Below are 25267 nucleotides of genomic sequence, written 5' to 3'. Positions count from 1 at the left end.
ACTTCCTGCTCCTGCCTTGTGCTCGCCCCCCGCTCCGAAGCTTGCTCTCTATACACAGCTGGAGATCCTTTTAAAATATAAGCCTGAGCATTTCATTTCTTCACTTAAAATCCATTAGCCACTGAGTGCAACTTCCTGTCTTTTCTCTCTCTTCCTTATCTGTACTTTGACCTCCTGCCAGCTCCTTGGATTCCTCCTTCTCTGCTTAGCTGAGACTCCTACTCACCAGCACCTTAACTGTTCTCTTTTCCACCAACCCACCTCCTCATCCTTCTGGATGTAGGGAGACTCATCCAGCCAGATCCTGACTCTGGAGCAATTTATTCGCTCCCTGAACACGCTTGGGGTCTCCGACCTCAGCTCTTTGTCCCATATTTCCAGTGATCTAGGCTCCTGTCCCCTGCCAGCTCTCTCCCTTTTCCTTTACTGGCTCTTTACTGCATCGCAGGTAGACAATGATGGGAGTGTCGATCAAGGTGGCATTAAGGAGGTGGTGCAAAGTTGGGGGGATTTGGCAGCCTGAAGGAGTTGATAATGGATGAAGTGCAAGGTGTGATAAAAAGAGAAGAGTCCAAGAATGTATGAGGCACCTACTATGTGCCAAGCACGGTGTGAGGAGTTTAGCCTTAAAAGGTGAAATAGAGAGGGAACATATAGTTACCGACAGTGTAACCTTTCCTATACCAAATCTTTACCCCTCTCTCCAAGCCTTGCAGCCTGCCCCTTCTTCTCTGGAGCAGTTGATCTTACCTCCTGTTTCACAGGGAAAGCAGAGGCCACAGAAACTACGCACTCGCCCAGCCTTCCGCGCCTCTCATCTTCTTTGGTAAGGAAGGGATCTCTCCTCCCACCCAAGGTTAGTGTCCCTACTTGTATGGTGGAGCCCTCGATCCTTAAGCCACCCACGAGCCTGCCTTGGTTACAGCTGCTGCCTCTTTGCTGGCTCCCTGGCTACCACCTTCTCTTCACGTCTCCAGCCCTCACCTACAGTCTCCTCGTCCCCACCTGACCTCACTCTGCTCTGCTGCTTTGCCCCACATGTTCCACCCCTCCTAGGCCCTCAACCTGCGGACACTGCCCTCATCCTCCTGGGTACTGCTCATCTCATCTGTGGCTTCCCGGATGACAGTCTCTTGGTTTTTCCTACTCCTTGTCAGTTTCCTTGCTGCTCCTTCCTCAGATCCTCACTGCTAAAATGTAGGAGCACCTTATTTAGTCTTGCAGTTTCCTGTCTTTGCATTCTCCTATCAATGTCATCCAGGCTCATGGTGTTAAATATTGACTTTACAGCTCAGACCTCTCTCCTTAATTCCAGACTCATAGATCCAGCTGCCTCCTAGACATCTCCACTTGGGAGTCTAGTGGATCTCACACTTATCCTGTCCTCATGAAGCTTACATTTCATTGGGGGAAGACAGGAAATAAACAGGATAAACAAGGAAAATGTAAAGGTATCAAAGAGTAAAGATATATTAAGGAGAAAAAAATGAAGCAGGAAGGAAGATAGGAGGTGAGTGTGCCTGTGATATGTGGCTAGGGGTGGTGGTATAAATTCTGGATAAGGTGGCCAGGAAAGTCCTGATGAAAATGTGACATTTGACTAAAGAGCTGAATGAAGTGAGTGAATGAGGTATGTGGAGATCTGGGGAGGAACATTCCAGCAGAGGAAACGGCAGGTGCAAAGGCCCTGAGGTGGCCCCGGTATGTTTGCAGAATGATGACGAGGTTGGTGTGGACAGAATGCAGTGATTGAGGGCAGAGAGGAAGGAGATGAGGTTGGAACTCAACCACCCACCCTCAATGTGCCCTCCCACCCTGTCTGAGACACCATCATCACTTGCCTTGATGAATCCAGCAGCCCCCTCACTGCTTGTGCCCCTGCCCCCTGAATCTTTTCTCAATCTGGCAGCTAGAAAGACTGAAAAGACTGGTCACGTCACTCCTCTGCTCAGAACCCTCCAACAGCTCCTCTGCCTCCTCCTAGCAAGAGCCTATGACCTACACAGCTCAACACGTACCCCCAAATCTCTCCTCTCCTCTCCTTCCCTCGCCTACTCTGTTCCAGCCACACTGCCTTCCCTGTTGCTTTTTGGACATGCCAGATGCACACCCACCTTGGACCTTTGTACTTTTTCCCCAGAATTTTCTTTCTCCAATATCCATGTGGCTCACACCCTCACCTTTGTGATGAGATCACACTGACTTCGTATTTACATTTGCAATGTCCCCTAACCCTGTGCTCCCTGCCTGGCTCAGCTTGCTCTGTTGTGCCTCATGGTACTTGTCATCTTCTGTCCTATTTGAGTCACAATTCATTTGTCTATCGTCTATCTCCCTGCAATGAACATCCCTGGGGTGGGGCCGGGGTCTGTTTTGCTTGGTGCTGCATTCCCATGGCCAAGAAGACCTCACAGGCATATCAAGCACACAGCAGGTGCATAACACTTGCTGAGTTTGCTGAATGAATCCCTCCTTTGTATCCTACACATCCAACTGGTCACCACGTCCTGTGCGGTAGATATCCTTTTTAGCAGGTCCCCTGCACTTCATTCACCGTGTTCGTTAAGCCTTGGCTTGCTCTGTCATTTCATTTTGCTTAGGTGGCGGCAGCAGCCCCTGACAGCCCCTGGCCTCACAGCCCCTGGCCTCAACCCATATCCTCTCCACTCTGCACACAGCTGCTGGGAGACTTTTCCTTAAAAGTTGGTTTCTCTCCTTCCCCTTCTGAAAACTGTCAGTGGCTTCCTGTGGCTCAGAGGAATCAATCGAAACATGGTGCTGCTCACAAGGAAACACAATGTTTCTAGGGCCAGTGCTGTCTTTGTCCTGCCTTCCTCCAAATTCAGCCACGTTAAGCCCCAAGCAGATCCTCCCACACAGCTGGGCTCCTTCTGCCTTTCTGCCAGGACTTGCTGCTCCCAGGAGCCTCCTCCCCGAGTCCCTGCAGCCCCAGGTCAGGTGTCTCCCCACCCAGCCTGGCTCAGCTGTCCTTTCCCATGCAACTATAGGTTCATGCAATTTGCTATTGCTCCATCTACTCTATGTGACTCTTGGTTTCTTGAAGGCAGGGATGGGATTCTTTCTTTCTTTCCTTGCTTTTTTTCTTTCTTTCCTTCCTTCCTTCCCTCCATCCTTCCTTCTTGCTGGCTTTCAGTTTTTAGAGACTGGGTCTTGCTGTCACCTAGGTTGGAGTACAGTGGTGCAATCATGGCTCACCGAACTCCTGGGCTCAAGTGAGCCTCTTGCCTCAGCCTCCCAATTAGTTGGGACTACAGGCATGTGCTACTACACCTGGCTAATTGTTATTATTATTATTATTTTTTTTTGTAAAGACAGGGTCTTGCTATGTTTCCTAGGCTGGTCTTGAACCCCTGGCCTCAAATGATCCTCCCGCCTCAGCCTCCCAAAGTGCTGGGATTCCAGGAGTAAGACACCGTGTCTGGCCTGAGAAATTTTCTAAAAGACATGTTTTTGCACTGTCCAATATGTTTTTCTTTTTATCCCAGCCTCTAGCACAAGTGCCTGACTCGAATGAAGCAGGGACTCTGAAATATCTGTTGAATGAACAAGTAAATGGCACTTGAATAGGTGGCCTCTAATGTGCAGAGGAAGGAAAAGGGAGCTGACGCTTTCCGAGTGTTCAGTACCTTCTAGGCACCATGCTGGGCCTTTTATGTAGTTCTCAATGAATCCTCATGGCATCCCGCTTTGCAGAATGATTCTAGTTACCCAGAGAGCAAGGAGCCCTTAGGGTCAGGACATGCATCTGAGTTGGTCTAGTCCTAAAGCTCCTGGTCCTCTCCTGACATCACTTAAACAGAGAAACAGAACTCCCCTTGGGCTTCTGGGGCACTGGGGTCAGGAGGCACAGCCACTCCCTTTGTTCTTCCTGGCAGCTGCCCCACCAGCAGTGAGCCCATCCCACCTCTGGGTTTTCTTTTTCTTTTTTTCTTTTTTTTGAGACAGAGTATCGCTCTCTTGCCCAGGCTAGAGTGCAATGGCGTGATCCTGGCTCACCGCAACCTCTGCCTCCCAGGTTCAAGCAATTCTCCTGCCTCAGCCTCCCAAGTAGCTGGGAATACAGGCACCCACAACCATGCCTGGCTAATTTTTTGTATTTTTAGTAGAGACGGGGCTTCACCATGTTGGCCAGGTTGGTCTTAAACTCCTGACCTCAGGTGATCCACCTGCCTTGGCCTCCTAAAATGCTGGGATTACAGGCATGCGCCACTGCGCCCAGCAGCCTCTGGGTTTTCACAAGGCTGGTCTGGCGAGGAGGCTAGTCCTCCTCCTCTCTCCATAGGGGGCATTTCCCCTGGAGCTCAGCCTCGACTCAGCCTAGAACCTTCTCCAAGGGTGTTCCTGTGATTGCCTGCTCCGCTGGGGCTTGAGGGGGTGATAGCGGCTTCTGGAGTGTGCGTGCTCGGAGCATGCTTCATTCTGCTTACACCAGGCCGTGTGGCATTTGCTGGCCTGTATGTCCTCAAGGGTGCCTTGCAGGGCATGCCACATCAGGTTCAGCTCCACGTCCATCCATCCAGACTGCTCAGAAGGGCTGGGGTGGGGCTTGCTAGCTGGAGACAGTATCAGAATGACCCCAAACTCCTGGGAGGAACCCTAGAGGGCTGCTTGGCCATCTCTTTCACCTCCTTCAAGTCTTTGCTCACAAAGTTCCTTTCAGGCTTGAAGTCAGATGATGTTGGTGCCCTGCCCAGGGGCCCCCAGGTGCTGTGTTGGCAGTCAGAGGCTGGCTGTTGCCCCTTCTCTGGACAACTGCCCTCAGTCAATGGGAGCTGCTTCAACTGGGTCCATGACACCTGCTTCCCAAGGGGACAGCCTGCAGCCAATGACAGACTGATGTGGTGATAGAGAAGGCCGGCCCCCTTGCCTCAGCACAGTCCAGTTCTGCCTTTCTTGCCCCAGGGATCCCTGTGGGGTCGGGCTAAGGCCAAGTTTTGCCTCAACCACACCCTGGCTTTAGCTCTTCCCCTCTGGCTTCCCGCCCTCCCTCACAGGTGTCTCCTGAAATTCCTCTTTCAAAAAATTCCTAACTGGGCACAGTGATGCATGTCTGCCGTCCTAGCTACTTGGGAGGCTGAGGCGAGAGGACTGCTTAAGCCCAGGAGTTCAAACCCAGCCTGGGCAATTTAGGGAAACCCTGACTCTAAAAAATAAAATAAAATATTTATTTAAAAAAAAATCATCCAGGCTGGGTGTGGTGGCTCACGCATATAAATCCCAGCACTTTGGGAGGCCGAGGTAGGTGAATCTCTTGAGCCCAGGAGTTCCAGACTAGCCTGGGTAACATGGTAAAACTCCATCTCTATAAAAAATATAAAAATTAGCCAGGTGTGGTGGTGCACACCTGTAACCCCAGCTACTTGGGAGACTGAGGTGGAAGGATCACTTGAACGTGGGAGGTTGAGGCTGCAGTGAGCTATGATTGCACCACTGCACTCCAGTCTGGGCAACAGAGGTGGGTACATGAAGCCATTTGCATGGTGGCTGCATGTACCTGCCTTTTTTTTGAGACCCTGTCTCAACAAGAGAACAGATCACCTAGCACCATGAGATCTGTTAGAAAAAAAAAATCCTTCAAGAAGAACCCCCATCTCAAACTCTGCTTCTAGGGAACCCGACCCAAGACATTCTTTGTCAGTGCATGGACACATCTTCAAGTGCTTTTGGTGGTCCCCAAAACCTTGGGACCAGGGATTAGCCCTTAGTGGCCATCATCACTCTTCTGCCCCCTGCTGGGAAAGGTGGGGCCTGAGTGTGCACGTTTGTGTTCATTTCCCCCCATTCAACAGGAGGCTTGCAGTGGGGTTGGGGGTGAGTGTGGCTGCATGAGCCCACCTCTGAGGAGACCCAGTAAGAATGCAGGGAGGAGATGGCCAAAACCAGAACTCCCGCCCGCTCCTCTCTGTTTCTTGTTCTTGTTCTCCCATGTGCTGAGTCGCCATCCAGCTGGCTGGGCTGCTCCAGCCTGCCTTCCCCATTCCCTGTATTGGGGTGCCCATGTCAGAAGTCTAACCTAACGTTTGGGGGACTGGGCATCCTCTGGTCAGAAGAGGTGGGGCCTCTCCTGTGTCAGCAAGAAAAGCCACTCTCTGGCGTGTTGGCTGGGCCAGCCTGGCCCACATATTGTTGGGGAAACTGAAGCAGGGGGTTTGTTTACAGCCCAGATTATCATAAGCCAGTCCATTTTCCTAAGGAACAGGAATGGCCAGGCCTGCAGGAGCTGCTGAGATGCTGCTAAGGCAGGGAGGGACATGGCTGGAGCCGAGCAACTGACTGGCCAAGCCTTGCTGAGGACAGACGGCGCTGAAGTCAAGGGGCGGACTGTGTGATTAATAGCACTCTTTTGGCATCACCAGAAGGAACTTGTTCTTGGCAGATTGTCAGAATTCACAGCCAGCCTTGCTCATAACTTGTAGATGACCATGAAATATCAGGCTGCACCCCAGCCTCCCCCATCTTCCTACCCTCTCCTCCACTGGGACTTTTCTATCCATAGTAAGCCATTCCCCTGTCCACAGAGATACAGAGGAGTAAAAATACCCCATCCTTCTAGATATTCAGTCTCCTCCCACCCTGCCAGCAGGGCTAGGAGAGAAGGAATTCCCAGCCCCAGACTCCCTTCCTCTCCCCCAGTTTGCTCAGCTGCTCACGCAACGGCCCTAACCTTGGAGCTCAGTAGCAGCCTTCCCCAGGAGAGGCTGGGACCTCTGCCCCTCACAGGCCTCTTTGCTACATTGTAAAGGGTCAGCAAGCCTCTCTAATACAGTACACTTGAGCCAAGACCTGAAGACCCTGTGAGGGAGTGAGCCATGCATGTATTTGAGGAAAGAAAATTCCAGGCATAGGGAAGAGCATGTGCAAAGGCCCTGAGGCAGCAGGGTGCCTGACAAGTCGGAGAGACACCTGGGAAGTTAGGACCGCCAAAGTGGAGAAGGGGAGGAGGACAGTGGTAAGAGATAAGGCCATTTTGAAGGGGACACAATCATGGAAGCCTGTCAGGAAGAGGTGACCTGGATATGGTCCAGATCTCAGATAGATTGTGAAGACTCGAAGGGGTGAGTCGAGGGCACCGTGGGGCCTGCTGTACCAAGCCAAGTCTCTCACATTCCTTGCATCACCAGTTTTCTGTGGTGAGAGGTAACTGACAGGGTCCTCTCACTTGAGATGTACCAGGTGTAGGTCAGAAGTCCTTCTGTGCCCTCGTGTTTGCTTCAGAATCCTTGAACTACCTGGGGCTGGCCCCAGACTCCCTTCTGTAGCTGAGGGGCAGGTGAAGGGAGGGCAGCTCCTAGAGCAACGGAGGCTGCCTGGTGGAGCCCAAGTTAGGGAGATGAGCCATAGGCCTGCCCCGCATCCTCTTGCCTCCTCTAGGCCTCCACCGGGCCCCACCCATTTTTCTTTGACTCTTTTTTTTCCCTCCTCTTCTCCCTTCTCTCTTCCCACATTCCCTCTTCCTCCCCCTTCTTTCTCCTCTTTGTTGTCACTTCTTAACTCACTTCTTTCCTGATTTGTGGTCTTGGAATGGCCACAACCCAAGCTCTGAGTGACCAAGGCTGCAGTTCTGCTCCATGGCCAGGCTGCACCCTGATCCAAGCATGAGCCTCTCGGCTCTGGGGCCACACTGACAAATGGCTCCTGGGTGTGAGCAGAGCAGCACTAATACCAGGGAAGAGAAGGTTCCCAGGCAGTGGCCGTGCTGTCTGGGAGTCCCAGCACTGAGCCGCCTGGGCTTTGCCCACTGGACTCCACACTGGCTTTCAGACACTCAAGACCCTGTTCTCCTAGGTGACCACTTGCAAAGTGAGGGAAGTCCTACCCTCCAGTATGCTCAGGGTGCATGGTGGGGCTGGGGGGTGCACGGCAGGCCTGGGCTCAGATGGGGGCAGAGATGGGCTTAGGGACTCAGAGACTTCCTCAGGGACTCTGAGGGTCTGCCAGGGTCTGGAAGAGGATTGGGCCATGCAGGAAGGGGCCATGTCCCATGGCAGTCCTCAAGATCCCCTCTTGGCCAGTATCCAAGACATGGAGGTGAGCCTGGGGGATGTGCGTAGGGGCTGAGGGCTTCGGTGGGATGGAAAGCTGAAAACATGGCTTCCAACTATGGCCCTTAACCCTGGCCCCAGCCTGACCTCTGACCCAGGCAAGAAATAACATGGACTCTGGGACCAAAGTAGTTGGGTTCCAATGCTGGCTCTGACACTTATAAACTGGGGGGGGACTTTGGTCATATTACTCAACCTCTCTGGTGCCTCAGTTTTCTCCTCTGTAAATGGGGCTGCTAATAGCATCTACCTCATAGGACTGTTAGGGGGATAAAATGATTTGAACAACACCTGGCGCATAGGATATATGTGTTTGTGATTAATTAGTTAATTAAGGTGGGAGAGTGGGAATGGGAAAACAGAACAGACTGAGGGATGTTTGGGAGGTTGGAGTGTCCGCGTGGGGCGTGAGGAGGAACTGAGGCTGATGCTCAGGTTCCTGGCTTGGACTCCAGAGGACAGACAGAGATGCCATTTGCCAAGATGAAGAATTTGGGGGAAGTGGCAGGCTCGAGGGGAGAAGCAGAAAGGTGGGCCTAGGAGAGGAGGACAGTGCGGCTGGGGTGTGGAAGTGTGGTAGATGGAATAATGCCCCCAAGACGTCCAGACCTGTGAATGTCACCTGCACAGGGATCCTGAAATGGGCAGATTGCTCTGGAGAATCCAGGTGGGCACAAAGTAATAACAAGACTCCTCAGACAGGAAGGAGGGAGGCAGGAGGCTCAGAGCCAGAAAGGGAGATGTGGCAACAGAAGTGGCAGTCGGACCAATCTGCGGATAGATGGAGGCAGGGCCATGAGCCGAGGCATCCAGCGGCCTCTAGAAGGTGGAAGGGGCCAGGGAGAGAATTCTCCTTGAGCCTCCAGAGGAAATGCGACTTGGTGAGGCTTGGATGTTAGGACTTCTGGCCTTCAGAACTGGGAGGTAATATATTCTTTGAAGTCACTCAGTTTATGGTAATTTGTTATAGCAGGAACAGGAAATGAATACAGGCCATCTGAGGGGCTGCTGGGACCTTAGCAGCTGGACTTGGGGCTGGAGCTGAAGAGGGCTTGTCTGGAAATGTGGATCTGAAGGGGAGAGGGGTCTCCGAGGAAGGCTGAGAAGGAGCAGCCAGAGGACCAGGAGGGGGATGGGAGAGAGATATTAAGGGTCATAAGAAGAAAGGTGAGAGGGACAAACTGACATATAGGAGTGAATGAAAGGACTTAAAAGAGACCCCTAGCCAGATGTGGTCTCAGCTACTGGGGAGGCTGAGATGTGGGGAATTGCTTGAGCCCAGGAGTTGGAGGCTGCAGTGAGCTGTGATCACACGACTGCACCCCAGCCTGGGCAACAGAGTAAGACCCTGTCTCTTTCTTTAAAAACAATTAAAACAAAATTTTCACTCCATTATTCTGCTCTGAGAGACTCCATCTCTTGAAAAAAAAAGAAAGAAAGAAAGAAGAAAGAGCCCTCTTAATGTGAGGATCTGGCAGCCTCCGGTGACAGTGCCAATGCAGATCCAGGGAAGTGTGTGTCCTGGGGCACGTGTGAGAATGGCAGGAGCTACCCTGAGTAGGGCTGATGCATGTGGCAGGTGGGAAAAGGTGTCCTAATCAAGACTAATGTCAGGATTTTTTTTTTTTTTTGAGATGGAGTCTTGCTCTGTCACCCAGGTTGGAGTGCAATGGCTCCATCTCGGCTCACTGCACTGCAACCTCTGCCTCCCAGGTTCAAGCGATTCTCCTGCCTCAGCCTCCCAAGTGGCTGGGACTACAGGCACATGCCACCATTCCTGGCTAATTTTTGTATTTATTTATTTATTTATTTATTTTTTAGTAGAGACGGGGTTTCACCATGTTGGCCAGGCTGGTCTCGAAATCCTGTCCTAAGCCACCGCACCCGGCCTGACAGGATATTCTTTTAAGAGTTAAGAGGGTCGGCCGGGTGCAGTGGCTTAAGCCTGTAATCCCAGCACTTTGGGAGGCCGAGGCGGGCGGATCATTTGAGGTCAGGAGTTTGAGACCAGCCTGGCCAACATGGTGAAACCCCGTCTCCACTAAAGATAAAAAAAAATTAGCCGGGCGTGGTGGTGGGTGCCTGTAGTCCCAGCTACTTGGGAGGCTGAGGTAGGAGAATCACTTGAACCTGGGAGGTGGAAGTTGCAGTGAGCGGAGATCATGCCACTGCACTCCAACCTGGGTGACAGAGCAAGACCCTGTCTCAAAAAATAAAAAACAAATAAAATAAAATAAAGCAGATACTAATCTTTAAAAAAAAGAGTTAAGAGGGTAAGTAGCAAAGAATATGCTTATAAGTAGGTGAAAGAGAGGAAAGACTACAGCTCTAAGTAGGGGAAGGCTGAAGACAAAAGGGTCCAAGGGATTGAGGGAGAATCTTTAAGAAAGCTCTGGACATGTCGATGTGCTGTATGTGTGGACAGAAGAGAGGTAGGAGACAAAGAGGGCTGAGGAGTAACTGAAAGAGTAAGGCTCCTTAGAAAGGAAAAAGGGTTGAGAGAGAGTCAGAGCTGACAGAGGATCTGCAGGACTTATGGGACGACCCTGAGGGCTGCCTCGAGGCAGCAGCCTGACTATGGAAAGTGTGACTTTTCTACAGCAAGTGCTCAGCTAGACCCTGGTTTGCACTAGCTTGCTACAATTTCAGAAATGCTGTGAGCTCTCTTTGGAATATTTACACCATGAAAATAGGCAGATGCTGTAAATCAGCCTCCATCCTGGAGCCAATTGTGTAATATCTACCAGGACATCATAGGGATGAATGGTCTAATTCAGGATCTGGGGCTCACAGAAGTAGGAGGAAGTGAGGGAATTAAAGACGGCAAGAGAGGATGAAGGGACAGATCATCCTCTGGGACTAGCTGACTAAGGAAGGGATGTGTAATCGACTGGGAGACAAGGTGAGGGCAGGGAGGTGAAGGCTTGGTCAAGGCTGGGGTTGATGAGCAGGTGTAATGGGAACCAAGCAGGGAGGACAGGAGCAGATGGACTCAGGAGGAAGAGCTTCACTGAGGATTCTGGGGGAGGCAGATTAAAATGGGCACATGGACCAGGGCATAGGCCTTGGAGGAGGTGAGGAGGGGAAGGTCATTGTAGTCTCAAGGCCAGAGTGTCATCATGGGCCAGCCTCAGTACAGTGGAGTCACACCGATGACCAGGGTAGGGGTGGGAGTGGGGAAAAAACAGTGTGATTCCGATGCCCAGATCTTTAATGAATGGAGCAGGGTGATCAACAGTTCGTCAGATGTTTGGGACAAACATATCAGCAGGAGCTGGGCAGATGACAAGATCTTCAGGGGAGGGGGAGGAGGAATATATGTCCAAGGACAGAAGTCCCCATCAGGGTTGTGTTTTTCTTCTACCGAAAATAAAATGTACTTCCTAGATCTGTCCATTGAATCAGTGACCAATTCAGTATCAATGAACAGCTCAGTCATCTTCTATTGAAAGAGACTAGGGCTTTTTAGAGAAATGTCTAGTTCCAGGTCTAGGGCAGAAAAAATGCAAGCTGAGCCTGAAGCATCTTATCAGACCAGAAAGCAAAGAAGAGCTCAAGATGCTCCAGGTTCTGCCAAAGATCTCAGAAGCCTACTGGAAGGAGTACCCATTGGCCAAGCCCAAAACAATGATGTCTGTGATGTGTTGGAACAGCAAGGATGTCTAAAAATAATGACATTACCATGGTACTGAAACAGCCTCAGTGGTCACGTCTGGAAAGAATGCTAGAGAACTGACTCTTCCTCTGATAAATAAAGAGGAGTATTGAACATCTTCCCTGCCTTTGCTGTATAGATTCTATTTAAACCAAACAGCTAGTGGTGAAATCATTTTAGAATGCTAGTGAATAAATGAAGAAGGAATGATAGGATTAGAATATCCCCACTTCAAGCCCCACTGATATAATGGGTCCAGGCCATGGTCAATGGCTGCCAAAACCAGCAGGTGAAAGGCTGATGGGTCACTTTGTAATGGACAGAGCAGGCTGACAGCACATGAATTCTGGTCAATCTTGACGCCACAAAAGAGAAGAATTCTTGCCAGGCCAAACCTGCACCCAGGAAGTACAGGGAACAGAGGGACATGTTAAATGGCACTGTGGAGATGCAAACTCCAAACTGTAGGATATACCTGGGGACAATCTGGTTTCTTCACTAAATAAATGGAAGGAAAAAAAAGCAGTGGAGGCTTACCGAGTAAAAAACCTAATAGGCAAATCGACCATATGCAATGTGTGCTCCTTCTGTGGATTCTGCTTCAAACAAACCAACCAAAAATTTACGAGGCAGCCAGCAACATTTCAACACTAAGTAGATATTTGATGATATTAAATGATTTTATGTGTTATAACGGATTGTGGGCTTTTTTTTTTACAGTTATTATCTTCTAGAACTATATATTGAAGGATTTACAGATGAAGGGATACTGTATCTGGATGTTCTTCAAAATAATCTACAGTGGCTGGGTGCAATGGCTCACGCCTGTAATCCCGGCACTCTGGGAGGCCGAAGCGGGTGGATCACCTGAGGTCAGGAGTTTGATATCAGCCTGACCAACATAGTGAAACCCCATCTCTACTAAAAATACAAAAATTAGCTGGGCGTGGTGGTGCACACCTATAATCCCAGCTACTTGGGAGGTTTAGGCACGAGAATCACTTGAACCCAGGAGGTGGAGGTTGCAGTAAGCTGAGATTGCGCCACTGCACTCCAGACTGGGAGACAGAGAGACTCCATCTCAAAAAACAAACAACAAAATCCAAAATAATCTACAGTGATGGGAAAATGGGTGAGGATGGAAAGAATCTAGGTTAGCTTTGGGGTGAAGCTGGGTCACAGGTACACAGGGGTTCATTACACTAACAGAGTTCTCTCTACCAATGTATGTGTTTGAAACTTTCCATGTTAAAAACACGAAAAAAACCCAACCCTAGCTCATTGCTTATTCATAGTAATCACTCAATAAATATTAACTGTTCTGTTAAAGATTTTTTTTTAGGCCACAAAAATGGGGACTCACCCCCAACCCACAACAGGTAAGGAGAGTTGACTTTAAATAGAGGGCTGCTATGCTAAGCGAAATAAGCCAGTCACAGAAGGAGAAACACGGCGTGATTCCACTTATATGGGGGTCTCTAAAATATTCAAATGCATAGACTCAAAGAGTGGGATGGTGGTTTCCAGGGAGAAAGGGCGCTAGGAAATTGGGAATTGCTAATCAATGGGCATAAAGTTTCAGTTTGGCAAGATAGATGAGTTCTAGGGGTCTGATGTGCAACAGTGTGTTGTAGTTAATGATATGATATTTACACTTAAAAGTGTGTTAAGAGGGTAGATCTCATGCTATATGCTCTCGCCACAATAAAAGAAAATTAAAATAATAAATAAATGGAGGGCTGTGCTTTGCCACCCAGACCCTTGGTGTGGCAGGATGGGATTAGAACATGGGTTCTACCGCTTTCTTCTTCTGCACATATTTACTGAGCACCTATTATGTGCCAGGTGCCACAAAAGCACAGGTAGGAGATGTAATGCCAGCCCTTTCTTCAGGCTTTTGGGCCGGGAGACAATGATGCCATTACTGAAGACCTACCACAAAGCATCCCTCGCCTCTCCCCTTCATCCACAGACCCCTGCACAACCTCAGGCAGCCTGTGGAGATGAGTCCTTTAGCACCTGGCCGACTCTCAGACATATGCATAATCCACTCTCCACACGGGGCCACCAAAGTATGCCTTCCAGCCTGGACACCAATTACTAAGCATGGCTCACAGCCTCCCTCCTGCCTCCTCCTGCCTTCTCTCTCGCTGTAACGAAGGCATAACATGTAGACAGTCAAATTTAGAAAGCGTGTGTATCTGAAGCACACAGCCTAATGGCTCTGCATATGCATGCACCAATGTCATCACTACCCAGGTCAAGGTATGGAACTGTCCCAGCCCTTCAGGAAGTTTTCTAGCATTCTCTTCCAGTTAGTACACTCACTGCACACACACAGATGGGTAACCACTATCCTGGATTTTATCACCATTGATAAGTTTCCCCTGTTTTTGAACTTCATCTACACAAAATCATAAGGTGTGTACACTTTTAGTTTCAGACCTGGCTTATTTTGCCCAGTGTAACATCCATGAAATTCATCCATGTGCGCATCAGTAGTTTGCTATTTTTCCTTGTATGGTGGTCCAGTCTATGGATACATGGTTTATTTATCCATTCTCCTGCAGATGGCATCTGGCCTCATCTGGCCTCATCTCTTGACCCCTCTTCTCATAGGCTACATATTTTAGGTCTCCCAAACTGCAGAGCAACCCAGCAATACTTCTACTCCTGTGCCTAAGTGTGTGTAGTTCCCTTTGCCCTCACACTTCATGATACATATCTGAATATTGACAATTACAGTGCATTGTGATAAAAGTACATGCAGAGTGTTTCAGAAGCACATGGGACATCTAAGTCTGGGGGTGGTCAGGGACACAGGAACTATCACAGAGCACAGACTGAGAAGATAGGAGAGAGGCTCAGGTGTGGCTCACAGATGGCTGGAGTGGGACATTGGCTGGGCTGTCCTGGGACTTCTGATATCAGAGCCTCTGCCCAGCTTGTGTGCCTTGACGTGCATTTGAGGGGGGCCCTGGGCTCTGAGTCTCTGGGCTGCTTTGAGTGAATGGCATTTGGAGGGTGGAGGTCAGTGATGCTCGGTGATCTGCCCAACAAGAGAGAGCTGGGATTGAAAGCCTGGGGTCTGTGAGTGGTCACTAGGAATGACAGGGGTGGGGCTGGTGTGTGTGTGTGTGTGTTTGTGTGTGTATGTAGGTATCGGCAGACAGTCCACCTCTGGGCATGGCTGGGGGACACTTGCCAGGCAGCCCAAAGCCAAACGCAGTGAGATGCTGCCGCCATGAAAACACGCAGGAGGGACACGGGCCTCTGGAGGCTCCTGGGAGAGGAGGAAGCTTTTCTGCAGATGGGTGCTTGCCTGGGGCAGGGTTTCCCCAGCCCCTCCGGTACCCCTCACACCCGCAGGGAGGATGATCTGCATTCTACACCAAACAATTGGCCTAGACCTCTAGGGTCAGGGGATTCTTGCACGAAGCTTCTCAGAGCAGAGGCTGCAGAGGCTTTTATCAGGGACTTTTCCAACCTACCCACCTGTCCCAACGACGTAGCCCCGTCCCAGCCGCGCCCCCTCTCTCTGGGTCCTCTCTGGAAGTCCGCAGGCAGCAGGCTCTCACTGCGGCCCCTCTCACACCCACTCTACAAGTCTGGGCTCCTCGGGCATCCGGCTGAAGGATCCCGATGAGGAGGGCAGATTTAGACAATTCCCTGTGATTTTCCATGGCACCCAGCCCTGCACCAGCTTGCTGAGGTGAGGGTAGAGGATTGTACCTGGCATGGGCGGGGCTGCCAAGAGCACCTCCTCCACAGGCCCAAGGGATTGGTGTCACTACGTTCTATCTCCAAAGTGGAGCATCTGTGACTGAAAAGGGAGCACTACTAGCTATCCCACCAGTCACAGGCAGGGAACAGGACTGTCTTGGGTCACTATGCGCGGAGCAGGCAGCTCAACTGGGCATCACCATGGAACGCGGGCAGGAGGGTGCCCTCCCCTCTCTCTCTGCGAGGGGCGTTCTACACGCACCTCCGTACCTCTGGCACCAGCAGCTTCCTGGGGGTCCCAGAGGAGCTGGTGCTGCCCTCCCCGGCCTTGTTCCCTGAAATCGCAGCATCGGGGCACTTGAGGTCTAATGTGCTCGTTGACCCTCTGCCTGCTTTGGGGACATGCTCTGCAGTTGTTCCTCACAGGGAAAGTGGGGCAGCTGGAAGTGTAGAGGATGATCCCCAGCTACTCTCTGGGATTCTCTGGATTTTAGGTGCCCACATCTGTGTCCCAGTCTCTCCCAGCCAGTGACTTGGGTCCTTAGATGCCCCCACAGTTCAGGACAGCCCGCCTGTGGTGCTGCCTCTCTGGCCTGACCATAGCATTCGAGGTTTACAGGTGACAGCCCATGACTCACAGTGCCAATGTTCCCTGGGACTCTGGGCCCTTCCCTGAGGCTCTTGATGCCCTCCAGGCCGCTGTGGCTGCTGCTACCACCTGCCTTTGTGTGCAGAAGTGTGAGTGAGAGCACCCCAGGTCTGCTGTGGCCCTACAGGGTGTCTTTACTTCCAGGGCCTATGTGGGCCCATTCCTTGCTGGCATATACATTGTTTCTCAATCTCTCCGTCTCTGGTGCTCGTAACAGCTGGTGTGGTGACCAGGAGCTAGGAGGAGGCAGGTGCCACCTCAACAGCCATCCTGCTCCTCCTGGCTGCCTCTTTTTCTGCCTCCTTTGGGTCTTTCGACGTCAATGCTCCCCAAAGCTCTGTCCTGAGATCCTCTTTTCTCTCTCCTCCTCTTTCTGGGAGACTGCACCCCATGCTCCTGCAACCATCCCCATCTTTGATCCCTGCATCCAAGTTTCCAATGTTCTCTATCCCCTACAACACACCCGGTATCTCCATACCAACATATACCAGCCCCTGGGGGTCCACATTCCCCCCAAAAGTTGCTGCTCAGTGTTCCCTGTTCCTTCAAAGGTATCTCCCTCCTCCCAGGTCTGGGCCTCATGCTGGGGGTGTCAGGACCTCCTGGCCCCGTCTCCTTCCTGCACAGCCTCCAGACCCCTCCTGCTCCAAATGGGCTCTGCCCTCCCTCTCTGCTGCTTCTGCCCTCCAAGCCATACTGGGGCAGATCGGAATATTCTGTTTCCTTGTTTGGCCTCTGTCCTGTTTGCTCATCATTGCCAGATTCAACTCAATTCAGCTCCACCAGCGTCCCTGGGCTCTGCTCTGAGGCACTCGGAAAGGTGCCCTGAGAAGTCTGGTGCAGCACAGACCATTAGGAACGAGGATTTAGGGCCTCCTCCACCCCCCAATTCCCTACACCACATGTGAGGCGCAGCAGAAATGTAAGGATTGAGAAAGAGCTGTGCATGCCAGCAAGGAGCAAAGGTCATGGAAATTAAGGGATGACTTCCTGGAAGAGGGAGTCATGTGATGTGGACCTCAAAGAAAGCAGTGGCCTTTTGCAGTGTTGATTGGAACAAGGAAGAGTTAGAAAAACCTAACATTCAGCAGGATCAACGCACTGTGGAATACTCTCAAATATACTGCTGTGAAAATGGCCCAGCATGGATAAATCTCAGCCACATAATGTTGGGTGAAATGGCAAATTGAAGAACGGTGATATGCATGGCATGGTGCCATTCATATAAATCTCAAAGACAAACAAACAATATATTATGATGGATACAGATGTTTGTAGTAAGAGTATAAACATCTGTATAAGAGTGATAAACTCCAGATTTATCTCTGGCGAGGCAGGGAGAGAAAGAGGAAGGGACAGAATGAGGGGATCTAGTTATGGCTTGTTCTATTTATTTGAAAAGAGAGAGGAAGGGGTCTAAGGCAAATATGGCAAAATGTTAACATCTGCTCAGTATAGGTGATTACAGGTATGTGGGTGCTTGTTTTATTGTTTTCTCCTTATTTGTGCATTAAACTAAAATTTTAAAGGAAGTTAAAAGGAAAAAAAAAAACAGGGAGCTGGCATTCTACACAGGTTGGGCGTTCCCTACAGGGGCCCAGTGTGAACCAAGGGGCAGGGGTTGAATGAGGGTACCCAAGAGCCCAGCACAGCTGGGCAAGGCTGGAGCAGGGGCTGGGGCGATGGGCCTGGGGGATGGGCTTGGGTGTCTAAAGGGGCGGGCACCAACTTTCTCCTCCCTGCTTACTTGCCTCCTTCTCCTAGTGTGTTGCTTAGGGTCTGTTGCTTGCCCCATCCCTGCAACAACCTTTGGTTGGATGATTTTCAAGGGTTACTTATTCATTCCTTACCCTATATTGAGCATCCACTACAAAAGCTACAGTTCCACAATGGCCCTATAGATAGGCATGATTACCATCACCCCATCTCTATTTTATAGATAAAAAAGCCAGCAGGGAAGGGTTAAGGGATTTGCCCACGGTTACACAGCTAGCGGGAGAGAGGCAGAGCTGGGATTGGCGCCAGAGCCTGTGGTCCTCACTGCAGTGCTCTCTTTTGCTCCCCACATACCAGGCCCATGCTGAGTGCCGTGGACTCAGTGATGACCCAGGTGACACAGACCTGCCCTCACCCAGCTTCTGGGCCAGTCCCAGAAACAAACCAAGCAGCACACAGATGTAATTACAACCAATGATCTAGTGAAGGAAGCAAACCTTGTGCTTCAAGGGAGAAAACAAGGACACGACTGAGGGTCATGGGTCCAAGAAGGTCCCTCTGAAGAGGGAACATTTAAGCCAAGACCTAAAGGATAGAGTTGGCCAGGAGGGATTGGGAAGGACAGTGAAGTCAGAGAGAACAGCAAGTGCAAAGGCCTGAGGACAGGCATGGGCTCCGGCAAGAAACCGGAAAGGGTCAGAGGGGAGGAGCCCAGAGCAGAGGGAAGTGGCAAGACCCTGACAGCAGAGAGGGGGAGGGCAGAGAGGGAGATGGCTCTCATTTGAGATCTCCATTGTAGGAAGGGGGACCACATGGCCCCAGTTCCAGCCTGTGGTCCCAGTGTAAATATTCATAGTGTCCTATTTTGGTTTGGACAATAATATATTTGAAGGTCACCCTCTCAAAGGTGATGACAGAGTTTGGATTTTGTTCTCAGGACAGTGGGAAAGCATTGAGAGCTTTTAATAGGAGAGTGACACATCTCATTTATAATATATAAAGTTCACTGTGGCTGCAGTGTGGAAAGGGCTTTCGGGGGTGCAGGAAGGAGGCCGTTGTCTCTTTCCTGACTCAGCCTGGCAGTGTGGAAGGGTCCAGGTCTGGGAAACGCAGAGAAGGCCCGGCTTGGTTGCAGCCATGGGTGAATCTGACTCCAGGCAAATTTGTCCCCAGAGATGCTGTTCCCCCTCTACTCCTTGCACTGGTTCAGCCTCCAGTCCCAGACCCAGGGCTTCCAAGAGAGGCCTCAAGGGGTAGGAGGTGGCCTCTGAAAACAGCTGCCCACCTCCCAGGACTGCAGGGCAGCTTGTGAAAGAAGCAGGAAAGTTCCCCGGAAGAGCTCAAGGACTCAGTAAGCTCAAGAAATAACGATTAACAATATGAACTTTCCGTTTGATAATTTATCCCTATCCCTGTGCTTCTCATCCCCACACAGCCTCCTTCCTTTCCAAGAGGGGATCTCAGAAATGAGAACCCAGGGCACTCAGAAACACCAGCTGGGGAGGGTCTCAAAATGGGGCCAGCTTCCAAACTGAATGAGTGCTGGGGAAAAGCGGGTGGCTTCTGGCATCTGCTGATGTACCTGCTGACTGGCCAGGGCTTGCTGCCCATGAATGAACACATGTAGGCCCACCCACTCTGTGCACCCACCTCCCGGGAGGGGGATCTGTAGGGGGACACATACACTGCCGACCACATATGGGCAGATGCCCGCCCAGATTTTCACAGACGTTTTATTTTTAGAGGGGCCAGCAGCATAAGCCCAAGGCTTGGCAAAGAAGAAGGGAAGGACAGAAAAGTTAGAAGCCTGTGAAACAAACCTGGCGAGGATGAAGAACCCCTCTTTGGCACTCCACAAAATGGTGCATGCACACCTGCCTCTTAGGAGACTCAGGACTTGCTAAGTCAACCTTCTAGGTTCAGGTGGGGGTCGCCCAAGTCTGGGTGCCAGGAGGGCACCGCCATAGGCTCAGGGAGAACAGGAGGGGCCGGTGGGAGAGGGGTCACTCACCGAGCGGCAGGACAAAGAAGAAAGGGAACCAGCAGAGCACGAAGACACCCACGACGATGGCCAGAGTTTTGGCCGCTTTCTTCTCACGGGAGAACTTCAGCAGGCGCACGGAGAGCGAGCTGCGGAAGGTGTGGCCCTTGGCGCTGCGCATGCCGTGCGCCCCGTCGGCGCCCGTGGCCGCGCCGCGACAGTGGATGCGCAGCACCACCTCGGAGGCCTTGCCTCGCTCGCGCTTGACGCCCGCCTCGAGGCTGCGCGTGGTGCTGCGCGCGACCACGTACACGCGGCAGTACATGACCACGATCACCGCCATGGGCAGGTAGAAGGAGCACACGGAGGAGAAGACAGCGTAGCCCGCCTCCTCGGTGATACCGCAGAAGCGCTCGTCAGGGGGCACGGGCTCCTTCCAGCCCAGCAGGGGCCCTACAGACACCACCAGGGCTACGACCCAGAGCAGCGCCAGGATGGCGGCCGCCTTGCGCTCGGTCATGATGGCTGGGTACTTGAGTGAGTGGCGCACGCCCACGTACCGGTCCACGGAGATGGTGCAGAGGCTGAGGATGGAGGCCGTGCAGCACAGCACGTCCACGGCGGCCCACACGTCGCAGAAGGCCCGACCAAAGGCCCAGAAGCCCAGAACCTCCATAGTGGCCGAGAAGGGCAGTACGGTGGCGCTCAGCAGCAGGTCTGCCACGGCCAGGTTCACGATGAAATAGTTGGTGACAGTCTGCAGGTGGCGGTTGCAGGCCACTGAGAGGATGACAAGCAGGTTACCTGCCACGGCCATAAGGATGAAGGCTGCCAGGAAGACGCCCACGCCCACGCCCTGCGCGCTCACCACCAGTCCCCCGACGGCCGCCGTGCCATTCACGTCGCCGCCCGCGCCCGCGCTCCCCGGCTCCCCCGCGGAGCTCCGGTTGTCCTCGCCGCTGCCTGCGCCCACCACGCCGCCGCCGCCGCCTCCCGCGCCCCCCGGCACGCCGCCCACCGCCGGGCCCTCCGAGGGGGCCGCGCCGCCCGCGCTGCCCCCGCCGCCGCCCGCGCTGGAGCCCCCTGCGCTGCTGTCCGGGCGGGGTCCCTCGAAACTGACGCTCAGGAGATCGCGGAAAGTCATCTCAACGCGCGGCCGTCTGTGGCCGGGCCGGGGCACAGAACGAACGGCCGGCAGGGAGAGGAGCACAGGGCATAGCCGCGGGGCTCCAGATGCAGCTCCGCGCACGGGTCCCGTCGGGGTCCTGCCCAAGTTCCTGTGACGCGGAGCGCGGCTGTCCGAGAGCGGAGCTGCCTGGCCCGGGCGGCGGCCGGGCTCCCCGAAGCCGGCCGTGGAGTAGCACCGAAGAGCCGGGGCCGGCTACGCGCGCTGCGCTCTGAGCGTGCCCGGCAAGCGGGCAAAGCGGCGGCTCCCGGGCCGGGCGGTGCAGGCAGCGGCCACTGCGGCGCTCCCAACTCGGCGCGGGGGGCGGGACCGAGGAGGGGCAGCGCCAGGAAGGAGGAGGGGGGCGACCCGGGCCGAGAGAGGGGCGCCACACTGCAGGGGAGAAGGGACCCTTCGCTCAGGACAAGCGATTGTGTCGGGGTCCAGGGGGGCTGCGGCGCTGGCGCGCGCTCGGGTCCCGCCGCAGCCACCCACGCCTCTCCGCAGGTGCCCAAGCCCGCCCTCTTCCCTCGCGGTGCCTTTTGCGTTCCTTCCCGCTCCTCTCCCGGACCCCCCCCCCCTTGGTCCTCAGCGGCGTCCCTCTTCCTCCCGCCCTCTCCCCCGAGTCTCTCGGTCACTCGCTGGTGCCCTTGGGCGCGCGGTGCGTTGAAGGCGTGAGTCCCGGGTCTTCGGGATCCCGGCTTTGGCCGCCAGAGAGCAGCAAGCGCCTGGAATCTGCGGACTGCGGCCCGGACGGCGCAGTGCCGCTGCGGGTTGCCTCCTGGGACTGCCCGCATGGATCTGCCGCACCTCCTTTTTCTCAGGCCACTGGCCAGGGCAGGGTTTCAGACACCTCTGTCCAGTGCGATGGCGTGAAGAGAGCCCAGGAAGGGTCGGAAGCCTGTGCTGGGCTGAGGCTGGGTACGATGGGCTCAGGAGCAGGAGGCTGTGGCTACAGCCCTCGGACCCTGCCCAAGACACGCTAGTCTACATACACCAACTTCCCCACCGTTACTTTTCTCTGTATCAGATGCGGGAATAAACCTTTCTATAGCTACCCTAAATAAGGGGCCTTGTTCTTGTTCTGGCCTTTTTAAGAGGGAGGGTTTAAGTGCCAGAGGGTGGGAAAGGGCACTTGGCAGGATGGTTAAGCGGGGCGGGTGTAAGACAGTCTGGCTCCGCATCTGAATCCAGGCTCCGCCCCATATTAACTGCGGAACCTCTTTGTGCCTCAGTTCCTCATCTGTAAAATGAAAATAAGAAGTGATGTCTACCTCCTGGCCTGAGGGTTAACTGAGTAAATACGAGTGAGGGCCCCAGAGCAGTGCCTGGGTATGTCAGTGGAGTAGGGCTTGTTCAGGGCAGGCTTTTAACAGGGAGGATGGAAGGCGAGGAGGTGTAGGGCTGGTATGGACCCCGGATGCAGGTGTGGGAGAGGGTATGAGAAGCTTCTTGAGCAATAGCAGGACTGGGTAGGGAGAGGCACAAAGAAATCATACAGTTAGCCAGCATAAAAATACCGGCTACTGGCACGTGGCAGGCACCATGCTGGATACACTAACTGTAAGGAGGGTAATGCCATCTCATAGTTGCAGAATGAGGAGGGCTTGAGCCCTACCAGGGAGATGAAGGCCTGTTTGCAGAAGTGTCTGGGAGGGAACAGAGAACCTATAGCCCTAGTATTCACTGGTTACGGTTGACACAGGGGCAGGATGTCTGAGTTCTAGATGAGAAGCTGCTTTGGAGAAAAAGTAAAAAACTGGAGAAATGTTTAGAGATGGGTGGCCTCCCTCCTCCCCATTGCCCAGGCCAGGAAGATAAGGCTTTTATAATCATAGCTTGGAAACAGCTCTTCCAAGGCCTTCCCCATTAAATCTTTTATTTTGGTTTTTGGAAACTTACTATAGTGAGTTGAAATGAAAGCAACGTGGCTTCTAGGGATTAGCTAGCAGCTGACCAAAAGTAAAATCTTAGGTTTGGGCTTCCTCTGTGAGAGGGGAGGGACAGTGGGAACTGAAAGGGGAGGCCAGGAGCTCCTCTCTGGGGGGTGTTAAATGGCAAGTCAGTGTCCATGGTTGGCTGCTATCACATAGTGTGGGATAGGTGCAACCCTGGTGGAATCCATTCGATTCTGGGATTGGCCAGTTTTCAAAGACTGGGAAGAGGAGACAAAGTTAAACCTAGGGCTGGGGCTGGGGTGCTGGGGGCTACTTGACTGGTGTCACATAGAGATCTGTGCCTGATTCTGGTGTGGAGGTGTCCTTGCCAGCAGTATAGGAAGAGTTGTGGGATAGAATGCCTGGAAGAAGACGGGGAAGTCTTTCCCCATTTCAGGTCTTGGTGGTCGTCATAAGGTCTGCAGGATGATTCCAGAGGTTCTGAAGCTCTTGGGGAATGATTATGGAAGGACAGTGGTTGTGAGATCGTTGTGAGTTTCCTGTACCTGCTTATCAGATGCTGAAATCCGGGAAGGGGCCTGGACAACGTGCTAGTGGCAGAGGCAACAAGAGAAAGAACTGTCTCTCTCTGAAAGGAGGTTTTAGCAGTGGAGGGCTGGGATAAAGCACAATATCATCCCAGGCACACCATTCACACCCAGATCTTTGCTTGGATGCCTCATGAGCACCTCAAATTAAGCGTGTTCCTAAGTTAAACTCACCATCTCTGACACTAAAATCTTCAACTTACTGTATTCACTTATGAAAATGGAACCAGCATCTATGCAATTGCTGCAGTTAGAAACCTAAACTCCTCTTTCTGTTTTACTCTCCACCCCAAATCTAGCCAGTCCTAGAGTGGTGTTGATTGTGTCTGCCTACTTGACTTTGTGAACCCATCCCCTTCTCTCCAAGGTCTCTGCCTAAGGTCAGGCCCTGATCACACCTCACTCTGATTTTCATTCGTACTCCAATAATGCCTCCTAGTCTGTTGCTATATGGGCCTTCCTAAATATGACCATTTTACTCTTTTAAAAATATTTCTTTGATAACTCACCAGTGCTTTTAAGTTCATAGCACACTTAGTCTTGTGGGACTGGACTCTTTCCTTTTTCTTACCTTTTTTTTTTTTTTTTTTTTGTGGGGGAATGCTCAAAGTAAGTTGTTTGGAAGGTGACTTGCAGGAAGCATGATGAGGTGGTTGTTTCTTTAAAATGGATGCTGCTTTGAAACTGGGCCACATGGGACCCTGGGATTTATTTGGATTATAAACGAATGAATGTGAGTCAGAGGCTTTTGTTCCTGAAATGATTCTTACATGAGATTTGTGTTCTAGCATCTCATACATGAATAGAATGCTGTCCAGAGGGACATCCTCTGGGAAAATGGCTAGAACCTTTCCTATCTGAACTCAAGGTCCAGAAACTGAGACTCTCAGGCACATATCTACAGCGTTTTGTTTGTTTGTCTCTTTATTTATTTATTTAGTTAGTTTTTGTAGTGACAGGCTCTCGTTATGTTGCCCAGGCTGGTCTCAAACTCCTGGGCTCAAGCGATCCTCCCACCTTGGCCTCCCAAAGTGCTGGTATTACAGGCGTGAGCCACCATGGCGCCCGGCCTCCAAAGCATTTTGGTCTGGAGTCTGTCCTCTCCAGTCATCCTTAAGGGCTTCCTGGAGGAAGCAAATTTCAGGGAGAGCTTAAATACCCTTTGGGTCAAGAGTTATCTTCCATCCTTCATCATTCCTTACTTTTAGAGAAAGTGGGACCATCTTTCTCTAAAGAAATGTTGAGGCCGGGCACGGTGGCTCACGTCTGTAATCCCAGCACTTTGGGAGGCTGAGGTGGGCGGATCACGAGGTAAAGAGATCAAGACCATCTGGCCAACATGGTGAAAGCCCATCTCTACAAAAAATACAAAAATTAGCTGGGCATGGTGGCATGTGCCTGTAGTCCCAGCTACTTGGGAGGCTGAGGCAGGAGAATTGCTTGAACCCGGGAGGCAGAGGTTGCAGTGAGCTGAGATGGCGCTGCTCCACTCCAGCCTGGCAACAGAGTGAGACTGTCTCTCTCTCTCAAAAAAAAAGGAATGTTGGAGGGCTTTCTGAAACTGCCATGTGTATGATCTGTCAATGTTCTCGGCTGAAGGATACTGTTGGGTTTATTCCTTTGGGTAAAATATTTGCCACAGGTGGTAGAGGAAGAATGGTTGGGGCTGGTAGTAGCATCAATTGTGATACTGTGATATGATGTGAACTCCTCTCCCTTATTCCATCAACTATCCTCTCAGCTGTCCCCATTAGAGTCAAGTCCCTAGCAGGCTGTATGTTTTCTAAATGCAGAGCCTTTCCTGGGGCAGCAGGGAAGTCATCAGCGGTT

General features: G+C 52.1%; 1 protein-coding gene across 1 annotated transcript in view; it reads right to left on the bottom strand.

The window, feature by feature from the left end:
- The window catches only part of ADRA1D (adrenoceptor alpha 1D), a 28765-nt gene extending 7291 nt beyond the window's left edge, over nucleotides 1-21474 (bottom strand). The window contains exon 1 of the mRNA XM_002830063.6: nucleotides 19818-21474. Within this exon, the coding sequence (XP_002830109.1) occupies nucleotides 19818-20931 (1114 nt within the window). The 5' untranslated portion in view covers nucleotides 20932-21474. The remainder of the gene's footprint in view (nucleotides 1-19817) is intronic.
- Nucleotides 21475-25267: the final 3793 nt, after the last annotated feature.

Source organism: Pongo abelii, chromosome 21, assembly GCF_028885655.2.
Source record: "Pongo abelii isolate AG06213 chromosome 21, NHGRI_mPonAbe1-v2.0_pri, whole genome shotgun sequence".
Taxonomy (NCBI): Eukaryota; Metazoa; Chordata; class Mammalia; order Primates; family Hominidae; genus Pongo; species Pongo abelii.
Note: the sequence above shows the minus strand (reverse complement) of the source record. Positions and strands in the feature narration are given on the sequence as shown.